The sequence below is a fragment of the Typopeltis vanoorti genome, chromosome 2, assembly GCF_054136105.1.
Source record: "Typopeltis vanoorti isolate ZY-2024b chromosome 2, IOZ_Tvanoo_1.0, whole genome shotgun sequence".
Lineage (NCBI taxonomy): Eukaryota > Metazoa > Arthropoda > Arachnida > Uropygi > Thelyphonidae > Typopeltis > Typopeltis vanoorti.
In genome coordinates, this window is record NC_143550.1 from 145321388 (window position 1) to 145335031 (window position 13644).

The 13644-nt window shown below is 37.0% G+C and overlaps 1 protein-coding gene across 4 annotated transcripts in view; it reads left to right on the top strand.

Moving 5' to 3' along the window:
• Socs16D (Suppressor of Cytokine Signaling at 16D) overlaps nt 1-13644 on the top strand; it is a 162173-nt gene that overhangs the window by 90959 nt on the left and 57570 nt on the right. For all 4 annotated transcript variants that reach the window (XM_090408619.1, XM_090408626.1, XM_090408613.1 and 1 more), the window contains one exon: nt 10781-10949. In XM_090408619.1, the coding sequence (XP_090264745.1) occupies nt 10781-10949 (169 nt within the window). The remainder of the gene's footprint in view (nt 1-10780; nt 10950-13644) is intronic.

The window sequence follows — 13644 nt, forward strand, 5'->3', positions numbered from 1 at the left end:
GTTCAGTTAATGAGTGCTCACTTTGCTAAGGTATATCAACCAGGTGTATGCAACATCATGGTTGCTACTGCTGCATTGGATGAAGAGGTTCATGAAAATGATGTTGAAGAGCTGTTGCGTAACCTGGATAAGAATTTGTCTATAGGGACAGATGGAATATCAGCCCATACGCTGAAGGAATGTTCATCCTAATTGGCTATGCTTTTCACATGTTTGTATAACTTAAGTCTCAGCTCAGGAATGATACCACAGGAATGGAAGGAATGTATGATAGTCCCATTGTACAAGGGTGGTGCAAAAACTGATGTGTTTAATTACCAACCTGTCAGTATCTCTGGTGTGGTAGTGAAGATTTTAGAGAAGTTGGTAAGAACTTGCGTACAGAAATGGGTATACTCACACATGCTATACTCTGCAAGGAACAGCATGTGTTTACTAAAGGAAGGTCATGTTTTAGCAATTTGCTCATATTTTATAACAATGTTATGGCCAAGTTGGATAAAGGGAATGGATATACTATGATAATGTTGAATTTTCTAAGGCATTTGATAGGGTACCACATGAAAGGCTGTTGCATAAACTGGAGAATATGGAATTGGAATATAAACTCTTGACTTGGATCCGAGGATGGTTGATAGACAGATATCAAAAAGTGGTATACAAGTGGGCGTGAATCTGTCAGATTTAAGGTGACCAGTGGTGTACCTCAGAGTTCAGTCCTTGGGCTATTATTGTTAAAGCTGTACATTAATGACATCAGGCAGGATCTAACATCAGATATGCAATTGTTTGCCGATGATGATGCGAAGATAGGCAGGGCAATCAGGGATGCTGCTGTTATTCAGCACTTATAAAATGGTTTGAATAGGCTGGAAATTTGGGCAAACGAAAATGGTTGTCAGTTTAATGTTAGTAAATGTAGAGTTATGCACTTGGGTGTGATTAGAGTTCTAGCAGCATGTTATATTAGTGGAGTTATGCTACAAGAGACTGAGGAGACAAGGGATCGTGGCATATTGGTGGGTAGGAATTTGAAGTTCAAAGGTCACATGGCAAAAGTTGCAAATACAACTCGGGATAATTGCGAGGTTGAAGAGAACCTAGAAATGTAAGGATAAGGAAGTCATTTTGCCTTTTTATAAGGCTTTGATAAGACCGCACCTGAATTATTGTGTGCAGATTTGGTCTCCTGGGTTCCAAGGGGATAAAGAAGCTGTGGAAATGGTACAAAGAAGAAGAAAAGTTACAAAGATTATATCTGGATTATAGGATTTACATTGTGAGGAAAGATTGCGCGTATGGATTGCAGACTCTGATTAACAGGAGAAAGAGAGAGAGAGGTGATATGATAGAGGTCTATAAACTTTTGAATTGGTGTTATAGGATATCATCTAATGAAATTTTTTGTTATATGGAAGTTGGGGAGAGAACACTGGGACATCCATGGAAGTTAAGTTTGTTCACAGTCAAGAAAGGGGTAAAAGCTAGGTTTTTTCTCCCAGAGAGCAGTGAGTGGAATAGTTGGCCTTTAGGGGCAGTGAGTTCATTTAGTGTGAATGAATTTAAGGGAAGGTATGACAGCTGGTTTGAGTGATTTATAGCCTCCCTCGACGAGTCTTTGACTCCCTGGAGGTCTAAGATAATAATAAAATATGTGGTCATTCATGAAGACAGACAAAACAAAAGGGGAGGAGGAGTGGTATTGGTGATTACAGAAAAGTTGTGTCCATCTAGGGTGGAGATGCAAGGTGCAAATACTGACAGTGGTTTTGAGACAGTATGTTGTGAAGTGGAGGTGGACAGGATGAAACCTTTAGTAGGATGTTGCTATAGGCTTCGTGATGTGGAATGCAGTGAGAAGGAAATGTTTAGACAAATTAGTGTGCCTAATAAGAAAAAGGTCATCCTTTTGGGCGATTTCAATCATGGTAATATAGACTGGTTCTTAATGTTCTCTCTTCATTCCAAAGAGAATGAATTTCTTGAGTTTTTAAGGGATAACTACCTTAAGCAGTGTGTAACAGAGGTTACACGTGGATCGAGGGTCTTGGATTTGATTATCTTATTAGAAGATATTGTTGTAAATGAAGTGTCACATCTTCCAGTTTCTCACAAAAGTCCTGATATGGACTTTTGTGAGAAAGGGTTATATGTGGAACTATAAAGTGGGTGATTATGGTGAATTCAGCAGACTGGCTGCAGCAATATCATGGAATGAGGAATTGCATGGGAAGGAAATCAGTGCTGCTTATTCTCTACTTAGGAAGTATCTGGCAGAGGCAATGACTGAATGTATTGCAAAGGTCAAGAGATGAAATAAGGTAGATGTGAAAATGGATGACTAAAGAGGTGAACCTGTGCAATCTGAAAGAAAAAGGCATTCTGCAGGCAACAAGATGAGTGTAGATAATCAGTTACACAAGGAGTACGAAGAGCAAGAAAGGAAGGTGACTCAGTTAAGTTCAGGTAGCAAAAGTGCAGTATGAAGAGCAGTTAGCTAAGTCAGAAGTCAGAAGCTAAAAGAAATCCTGAGGAGGATATAGTAGAAATGTTTAATGTGCAGTTCATTCAAGTATTCCATCCTTGTGATTGTAACATAATGCAGAACTTGAGAGCAGTGGAAATGGGGGAGGAACCACTGATGGTGAGTGAGCATGAGGTATATGAGGAATTCCAGGAGTTAGCAACAGCTTTAATATATATTTTTAATGTGAGTCTTAGATTAGCTCAGGTCCCAAAGGAGTGAAAGATGGCAAAATTGGTCCACTTCATAAAGGGGGGGGGGGGGTGTGATAAGACTAAGGCTTCGAATTATAGGCCAATCGGCTTGTCTGGAGTTGTGGTCAATGTGTTGAAGAAGCTACTGAAGACAAGGATTCAGAATGCATGCCTTCCCCTTTCCATTAGACAAGGGACAGTACGGGTTTGCTAAAGGGAGATGGTGTTTTAGCATTCTGCTAACTTATTATAACAAAGGGGATTGGCCAAATACATTGGACAAGTGGGATTCATAAACAGTGGCATATTTAGATTTTGCAAAGGCTTTTGATAGATTGCCACATGTCAGACTAGTCGTTAAATTGGAACAGATGGCGTTGGATTGGAGATTGGCTGTCTGATAGGTATCAGCAGGTTGTGTATGTGGAAGTGATATCCCAGAAGAGGAAAGTCACTAGTAGCATACCTCAGGGATCTTTTGGGGAAGGGGGGGGGGCATTGTTGTTTAATTTATATGTAAATGACATTGGGAAGGGCTTAAATGGTGATATACATTTAATTGTTTGCAGATGATGCAAAGTTAGGAAAGAGTTGTTAATGAGAAGTAGAGCAGATGTTGTAGCTTTGCAAGAGGACCTAAATAGACTGTCTGAATGGGTGGGGGCAAGGGGCAGTTTAATGCTGCAAAATTTTAAAATTTGGGAAGCAAATATGGGATGCAGAGTATAGGATTAGTGGGAATACTTTAAAGGAGGTGGAAGAGATGAATGATTTGGGGATGATGATGGATAGGGACTTGGAATTTTGTGGACATTTTGCTAAAATTGTGAGTACTACACCAGATTATGGAAAATGATCGTGTAGAAGTAAGGATGTTTTGATTCCATTGTACAAGAATTTGATTAGGCCACATATGGATTACTGTGCACAGATTTGGTTGCCAGGTTTTCAAACGGATGATGATATGTTGGAGAGGGTCCAGAGACGATTGACTAAGTTGGTTTCTGGTCTCTGGAATATGAGGACAGATTTGAGAGAATGCAAATTATAGAGCCTGAGGAAAGAAAGAAGGAGGAGGGGAGACATAATTGCAATGTATAAGTTTTTAAGGGGTAATTACCAGATTAGTAAGGATGCGATTTTTTATATAATATCTGGAGATAGATGGATAATGACAGGCCATCCCTGGAAGCTGCATAGGTGGGAGTGAGGAGTAGATTTTTTGCATGGAGAGTGGTGAGTGATTGTAATACACTACCTGAAAGTGTGGTGAGTGCAGGGACTGTAAATGCATACGAGAGTAGGATTTCCCGCAATGAGTCTCTTGACTCCATGGAGGTCTGTTAATAATATGCTTTATAACAGAGTGAAAAAACTTCTCTTTAAAGGAATTTGTCCAAGGAAAAGAAATAGGCACGACTATGCAGATGCTTTTTGTTTGTAGAAAAGTCTTGCCAAGTGAAATAATTTACACATATTACAAGTTATATTAGCTGTAATGCATTAGTAGCTGCTTCAGAAGGTTTATAAAAAAGTTAAGCTATTTCAAGCGAACGTGACATTGCTGATTTTTAACTGCAGATTCTTGAAAATTTGCAAGTGTTGACATGTGATTTGAAAAAGCTCTTTCTGGAAATACCCAGAAATTGTGCTTGCTTTATGGAGAAGTTCAAAACAAAATTCTGTCCTGTGCTATTTGAACCACCCATTTGGTTGAGAAAAAAAAACTGGTTACCAGATGGAACATACAGCCAGCTTGAAAATATGTTTGAGGGAATGATGGAAGGAAGACAAAGTAGTTAATCTTCTTCTCTCCTCAACTTATTAGTTGGTCGGTAACATTGGCTGTTGATGGTGGTCTTCTTTTTTCTTTTCTTTTTTTTGCTGTTAGTTTGACTGCTTGGTAACTTCGTCCATTTTTGATGTCACCCATGTATTGGGTTTGTGGTCTTCCTCTACCAGGTCTTCTCTCAGTCAGATTTGTAGTCCAGTCTGAGTGTCTTAATAGGTGTCCTATGATGTTATTTCTCCTTTTTTTGTAATGTATTTAGTATGTCTCTTTTTTTCTTCTGCTTTTCTTAATATTTCATTTGTAACTCTTTCTGTCCATGTGATATTCAGCACCAACACCATATCTCAAATATTAACAGTCTTGTCTCTTTCTGGAGAATTCATGTCTCTGATCTGTAGAGGGCCACACTCCAGGCAAAACTATTAAAAAAGTGCTTCTTTGTTCTCAATGACATACTCTTTGATGTTAATAGTGTTCTTTTCTTGTTAAATGCCTTTTTTGCGTATGCTATTTTTACTCTCATATCTCTTCCGCTTCTCTCATCTGATGTTATTAGGCTTCCTAGGTAAGTAAATTCTTTCACTTGCAATAACCTTTTCCCATCCCATCTATTGTGACCTTTATGATTTGCTCTCTATCCCTGGCATGGCATGTCATGTGACACCTATTAAGACACTCAGACTGGACTACAAATATGTTTGAGGGAATGATGGAGGGAAGACAAAGAACCCAATGCACGTTTTTGTCTCATTGATTATCATCTTGCAACTTTTTGTTTAGAAGCTTATTAATCACTGCATGTGCTTCTTGTAGACCTTTTTCATTTTCTGCTATTAAGGCTATGTTGTCTGCAAATTGTATTGTATTATAAAGCCTACCATTGATTTTTTTTCTTTGGATTCCTTCAGAGCCTCTGTGACGTAAATATTGAAAAGTAATGGCGAGAGTCCACACTCGTCTTTCCCTTGTTTTCCTATGATTGCAGTTTGATTTTTATATAGTTGATAAATTAGTCTTCTGTCATTGTAATCTATCTTCAGATTTTTGAGGACTTCAAACATTATATTCCAGTCAATGTTGTCAAAAGCTTTCTCTGTATCAATGAATTCTATGAGTATGGGTGTGTTTATTCTAAGTGCTTTTTCTATGATCGCTCGGAGAGTTAGTATAGCTTCTCTTGTCCCTCTATTCCTTCTGAAGCCAAATTGGTCACCAAGTAAGTGTTCTATTTTTCTTTCAATACAGCAATAGATAATTCTAGTTAGGATTTTGAGACTGTGGGGATAATAGGCTTAACATTCAATGATCTTTGCATGCTTGCACTCTGGCTTTTTTTAGAATTGATTAAAAAAAAAAATGCTTTTCTCAAAATCTGTTGTGTACATTTGTGTACATTTGATTGAACATTTTATATAGTTCACATTTTGCTTCATCGTCTACTGCTTCTAAAATTTCTCCTGGGATTTGGTCTATTCTTGATGCTTTAGACTGTTTCAATTCTTTAAGAGCCTTATTCAATTCTGACTTTAAGAGAAGTGGTCCTTTCTCATCTTTCTCTACCTGCTTTACTAATTTCTCTTTATAAAGTTCATCAATGTATTGTACCTATCTTTATGTTATTTCATGATCTTCATTTAGCACTTTTCCCATCCTTACTCTTGATTGTGCTCAGTGTCTTTATCTTTTTTCTGAATTGTTTTTGTATATCGTTATATGCCCTTTCAATGTTACCTCTGCTCATGTTTATATCGATTGTCTTGCATGTCTATTCAATTAACTTTTCTTTTGATTTCTTGGCTTCTCTGCTCACCATGTTTCTATATTTTTTGTATTCCTCTTTGTGTTTTGCATTTTTTGTGCTTTCTTCTTTGTGTCATTAGTTCTAATATCTCTCCAGTGATTCGTGGCTTATATTGTAATTTTTCTTCTTTTCCAAAGTGTTTTTTCTGCAGCTTTATTTATTTCTCTCTTTAGAGATTCCCACCTTTCATTAAGCTTGTCCATATCGCTTCTGGGAATTTATTAATTTTTCTGTTTCTTCTCTAAAGTCTTTTACAAGCATTTATATCATATTTTTAAATTTAGCTATGTTCCATTTTTTTATGGTGCGTTTATGCATGACTTCTTCAATCATAAATGAATGGTCATGAATGATTAGGATATGGTTAGTGTTCAATCTGCTCCATAATAACTTTTACATGTTTTCACCTAGTTAAGTTTTTTTTTTTTTTTCTTATGATTACATAGTCTAATTTGATGTCATCACATGTTGCCTGGTGCAATCTATGTGTATCTTCTTCTTGGCTGTTCAAATAGTGTATTTGCTATTGGTTAGGTTGTGGCTTTTACAGAATTCAATGAGTCTTTCTCCTCTGCCATTCTGTTGGTCCAGTCCAAATTTGCCAATAATCTTCTCCCTATCCAACTACATTCCAACTCCCATCAAGATCAAGTTTTCTTGATCATTTACTCTCGTCAGCACTTCTTCACTCTGTTCATATACTTCTATTTCTTTATTGCGGTATTTACTAATTGTTGTTGGCATGTACATCTATATAAGGGCTAGGTCTCTTGGTTCTGCTTGAATCTTAATTAGGATTATTCTTTCATTATATCCCAAAATGGTTTTTTTCTTATATACCAGGAATTCAGCACTTACTATATCATTTGGTGAACCTGAGTAGATCATTCCATAATCTCTACTCCCGAAATCTCCACTGACTGGCCATCTTATCTCACTAACTCCAAGAATGTCAAATTTCACTTGCCTTATTTCCATCTTTAAATTTTCTAGTTTTCCCACATTGTTTCATAGATCTCGCATTCCAAATATCTATTTTACTGGTGGATGGCCTGAGAGGCCCTGTGATGATATCCTCTCCTGCCAGGAACAGCCCTCCAATTCTCAGGAGAGCTGGTTTCCCTTACTTGGCAATCCTTTAGTTCAGCTTCCATGCTATGTAGTCTTGGGAAAATAAGGTGATGGGTTCCTCTTTCCTTCCACCTTGCAGTGATGTAACCATTTAAAGACTTTCATTGTCCATACCTACATTTGTTTGGTCTTGAGCCTTGCTGAATTATTCTTCTTCAGTCTCAATCCTGTACTGGTAATGCTGCTGCTCACTACTAAAACAAGTGCTTTTATGGCAGTACTGACTTGCCATGACATATGCTGTCCTAGGGATTTTGGGAGATTTTAAGTTGAGCAGAGCTGCAAACTGTTCCCCAATATTGCTGGGCCATGCTTGCTTATTCATCAGAGAAACCTCTGCTTATGTAGCAGCTAACATCCATATTTGGAGGCCATTCCACTGTCCATTAGATTAATGCTAAATGTAGTTCGCTGTGAAAGAAAATTAACAGGCTTCATTTTTGGATACCATTATTATACATTGGTGTCCATGTATAATAATGGTATCCTAAGAAAACCTAAGAAAAACACTATTTCTGAGGATTATACCTGTAAATTCAGAAGAATCAGCTTGTGCAATTTGTATAACTGATTATTTCAAGTAGAAAGTAGGTATACATTCATGTTTTTGAATTGTGTGCAAAGGGGTCACATGGTAGCACTCAATAGGATAAAAGGCAAAAGTATGCACTAAGTGAATTGTGTATGAAGGAGGTAATTTTTGTGAAGGAATAAAGTTGCAAACTTGGACGTCTTGTAATGTTTCTGATCAAAGACATCTGATGGCTTTGATCCATTATAAGACGTCCAAACTTGGACTTCTTGTAATGTTTCTGATCAAAGACATCATCAGATGATTTCAAGCAGGGAAGAATTATTGGAAAGCTTGAAGGCCGCAGAATTACTGATATTGCCAGAGAGTTTGGAATCTCACATAGCAGTGTACCAGACTCTGAGCTGTGTTTCAGATGCTTGCTAAGAGGTTGCCCTCACTCTACCATAAAGCATGAAGGCAGATTTTTGGTTATAACAACAAAGCACAATCGATGCCGCCATGGCAGGTCAGCTTGCAAGTCGGCTGCATTGAAGCAAAGATGCATGAATTTATCAACAAATTAAGGCAAGATATTTGCGACAAAATGCCTGAAGGCCTATAGTCTGTGTTCCCTCATTATCCACAGCTCATCATAGAGCATGTTTTCATTGGTGTTGTAGCCATAAAAATTGGACAAGACACAAGTAGGGTAATGTACTCTTTACTGATGAGAGTCGTTTTAGTCTTTCCTTTGATTCTAGACAACACTTGATCTGGTGTGCAAATGGTACTGCTTATCATCGCGAGAATGTTCTTGAAAGGGATAGATACAGCAGTGCTTAAGTCATGTTGTGGGGGAGACATTATGCTTAATATATGCACCAAGCTACAATTTCTCAAAAAAGGGACTATGACTGGTGAACGATATTGCAATGAAGTTCTTCAATGTCATGTTCGATTGTTCCATGGTTCGGTAGGCGAAGAAGTCATTTTTACGGATGAAAATGCCACACCCCATCATACAAGAGCAACAGAGATATTTCTGAAAAACCAAGGATATTAATCAGATCAAGGGGCCCAGCATGTTCCCCATATCTAAAGTCTATAGAACATGTCTGGGACACAGTAGGGAGTTGCATTGCTGCTTGAAAATCCCCCTCCCCCTCCAGAAAACAAACAAGACCTTATCCTTGCTCTGAAGGAGGAGTGGGCCAGTTTGCCTCAAGAACTGAATCACTTGGTGCTAAGCATGGTACAATCTTGTGAGAGTTGCATCACAGTTCGGGGTGGACATATTCATACTGAAATGTCTCTCTGTATAGTTTTCAATAAGCACTCTACATTAATTCCTTAACTACATCCTTAGGAAATTTGTAACTTTTGCCAGAAATGTATTGCAATTTAATATGTATGAAATTTATAACACATTGTTTGTGTAATATAATTTGTTAGTATTCTGGCAGTATATTTGTCAACATTTGACTGTAGTCATAAAAAATTTTTCACATACATTTTAAAATGTAGTTTGTCCTTAGCTTTTTCCTACCAGTGTGTGTGTGTGTGTATGTATGTATGTATATAAATCCTTGCCAAGAAAGGTTGTAAACCCATAGTATACTTAGCATCACAGATTGGCTAACGATTAGATTGAAAAACCTTAGAGACCATACATGGAAATGTAAGTTACTTCAAGGCCAGAACGGTTCTTACACTATGTGATGAAATTTATCTACTATTGGAGAATAGTAGATAAATTTCTTTGGAGAATAGATTAGTTGTTCTCTTTGCCAGCTAGATTGGCAAATTAGATGGCTATTTCTTTCTCTGTTTATTGGAAACAGAGAAATGTACAGTCCATCCGCTGCATACGTAAGGTATTTTATTGGAGGAATGAGTCTTTAACTTAGTTTTTTTGTGCAATTTGCTCTTCTATCTCCATCAAATTGAGAGATGTCTTTAAAAATAAAAAATAAAAGTTTAGCATCTAAATCCAGAAATATTTCCCTCATGTTCAAGGTTCACCAGAAAAAATTTCCAGATGGTTAGGGGGAGAAAAAAAACAAAAACAGCATACAGGTATTCTTCATGCTTTGAAGTAAAATTTTTTTACTTTCCTTCTGTCCTCTAAATGTTATCCTTCTCAAGCCAAATCATTATAATGTTGATCATAACATTAATATTAACCACAGTTTTTAATTATTTACTTTTGTATATTTTAGGTTTTGTAAATGTTTAATAATAATGGGTGACATCTTTTGACTACTTGTATATGGGAAATATGACTTCTGCATTACTTCAACCTTGGTATCTCTTCTAGGTCTGGCTCCCACTGATGAGACACCTCAGTGAAGGTCGAAACCAGTCTGGGTAGTGGCCATTCCCATAATGCATAGCATTATACATGTCTGTAAGGATATGTGTCTTTCATTGTGGGATACTAAAGCAGTTGATGTGAAGTCATTAGTCTCTATATACAAGTATCCCAGTCATGAAGTTACTTCACTTGCAAACTTTGTTTGCTTGCACTTGCATAAAGGATGAAACCAAGAATATAATTTCTTGGCATCTTTAACTCATTGTATAACCAAGTGAAAAACTTTCAACATATAAATGTTTAATTTTATTTTGCTTTAGCTTTGATACTCTTTGTTAACAGTGATTTGATCTTTGCCTGGTATGCTTTGTGTACAGTCATTGCACTCTTCAGTATTCATGATACTCACAGAAATCCTGTGTAAAAGTAAATAATTTAATATATTTATGTAGGAATATCTGCATTTCAAGAAGTCCTAACAACTTGACTTTTTTTTTTCCCCTCTCTTAGTATGGGTGGTACTGGGGACCTATAAGCGGTGAGACTGCTGAGAAACTATTAGCCAATGAACCAGATGGTTCATTTGTAGTGAGAGATAGTTCTGATGAACATTACATCTTCAGCTTAACATTTAAACTGAATGGACTTATTAGGCATGTAAGGATAGAACATGATCATGGTAAGTGTTTCAACTATAAAATCTCTTTTCACTTTTAAAGATTATTATTGAAATTGTAAATCTTTTTTTGTAAGCTGAATTTGATGTATGATTTTTAAAAATTTTCTTCACTTGATTTACCTACCTATTATCATCAGTCTTAGTAGGAACGATATTATGATAGATTAGACTTCCACTCCAAGCCTCTTAGTCTTTGCTATAGGCTTAACATTTGTCAGGACAATTTAATATCCTTGTCCCTTTGACTTGTTTTCACAGTTCAGTTATGGATTATAATTTGTTAACTTTTTTTGTTGTTTAAATATTCCCTTACCACTTATTATTTCACATGCAAGTTGGTTAGCTAATCATGAGAAATTCTGCTTTATTTTATTTTATTTTTATTTTTTTCAGGATTTCATTGTATAGTCTTTTGTTTCAATAGAATATGCTGTTTTTTAAACATTACTTTCTTGGTTGCTGACTGCACCAAAAGATTGCTTCATATTAAAAACATGTTTTGTAATAAATTTTTTTAATTTCTGGTCTCAGCATCATCAGCAGACTTTTGAAGCTATAAATTAACTTAGTAAGTCTGTCATAAAAATTGAGAGTTTCTTCTGGATGATGATGATTGCATGATTAAACTTTCCAGATGTTAAAGTCTAAACATAACTGCTTGTCAAAAATTCCTCCGTATTATGCTATATACCAAAAGGAATTGGGAACAAAAGATTTGGCTTGCCTTGTGACTTTGACCCTATATAAAAAAGCAATTATTTTTCTGTCACTTTCCTAAGGTGAATTTCTCTTATTCCATGTAAATTTATTGCAGTAGTTCCCTATCTACCAGCTTTGCTTTTTCTGTTATCTGTTTCCATATTACTTTACAACCTTCACTGAAAATTGTACTCTTCTTTCTTCTTCACTTCACTGGGCATCTACAGATGCCATATGGTCACTTCGATGCTCGGTGATGTACCACACCAGGCCTCGCCATGTAGTCCTGTTGTTTGCTTTTCTGGCGGCCTCAACTCTCTGAAGATCAGTCACTCCACACATGCCATCCGTCCATCTCATTGATGGTCTACCCCTGCCTCTTTTTCCAGGAACTTTACCTTCTATTACTATTCTGAGAAGTCCCCCTTTCATCCTTTCTATGTGTCCAAATTATTTTAACTTTCTTCTGTCAGTATCCTTAAGAAACCTTAAAGTTCTGCTGATCTTTTCTAACACCCATTTATTTGTATGCCTTTCAGTATATGATATCCTCAACAGCCTTCTGTAACACCACATCTCAAAAGCAGATATCTGTTTCTTATCTGACTTCTTGAGGTTCCAAGTCTCACATCCATAAGTCGCTGTTGGAAAAACAACGGCATCCAAAATCCTCAACTTTGTTTCCATGGAGATAGATCCATCCTTCCAGATTTTAGACAGGTCTCTGATTGTTGTTTTGGCTATTCCTAACCTTTTTCTGACGTCTTCTGAACAGCAATTCTTCACATTAATAATGGATCCCAGGTACTCAAACTTGTTGACTTCCTCAATTCTTTCTCCATTAAGGTACACTTTAAGGTACAAACAGAGAAGCTCTTGTTTCTCAAGAGCTTCTCTGTTTGTATTTCCTTTGAGAACCATAATCTTTGTCTTGCTAGGATTGAGTTGAAGTCCTTTGTTATTACTGATCTTGTTAACTTTGTCAAGAATTAGTTCTAGTTCTTCCATGTCATTTCATAGGAGTTCTGTATCATCGGCATACCTCAGATTACTGATCAATCTACCTCCTATCCTAATTCCTATCCTGAGCTCATCCAATGCTTCACGCATGATGTCCTCCGCATATATACTAAACAAGTGAGGAGAAAGTCAACATCCTTGCCTAACTCCTTTTCCAACTTGAAGCCAGTCAGTCAATCTAACACATGTTCTTACCGTGGCTTGTTGCTCCTTATACAAGTTGGCTATCAACTTGATAGTGTGTTGAGGAAAACCCATTTTTTTCATTACTTCCCACAGTTTCACATGCTCAACACAGTCAAAAGCTTTAGAGTAGTCTAAGAAACACATTACCAGAGGGAGTCTGAATTCTTTATATTTTTCTATGATCTGTCTAAGGCAAAGGATCTGATCTCTGGTGCTCTTACCTTTCCTAAAACCAGCTTGTTCCTCTAGCATCTCTGCCTCAACTTTGGCCCCAATCCTATTTAGCATGATCTTCAATAAAATTTTGCTTGCATGAGATACCAAACTAATAGTTCTATAATTCTTGCATGCCTTTATATCACCTTCCTTATGTAGTGGTATGAAAACTGACTTCTTCCGGTCTCTAGGCCATGATCCTGTCTCCCGTATCCTTGTAATCAATCTATGAAACACTCATTCCTCCGTCCCCTGTGGCCTTAATTAACTCTGCTGGGATTTCATCTGCACCTGGGGCCTTATTGCTGTTGAACTGCTTAACTGTTCTTTTAACTTCATGCCTAAGTGAAGGAAGTTCCAAATCAAAATTTTCCTGGTGGGAGGGCTCCTCATTTTCTTTATCCACTCTGCTGTACAGTTCCTCACAGTATTCTTTCCATCTGTTTTTGATTTCCGATTCTTCTGTTAGTAATGATCCATTCCTGGCTTTGATGACATTCAATTTAGTCACTCGCCTCTGGATCCTCTCCACCTCCTCCCCATCAAGAAGAAACCTAGGTGACCAAATCTGGGT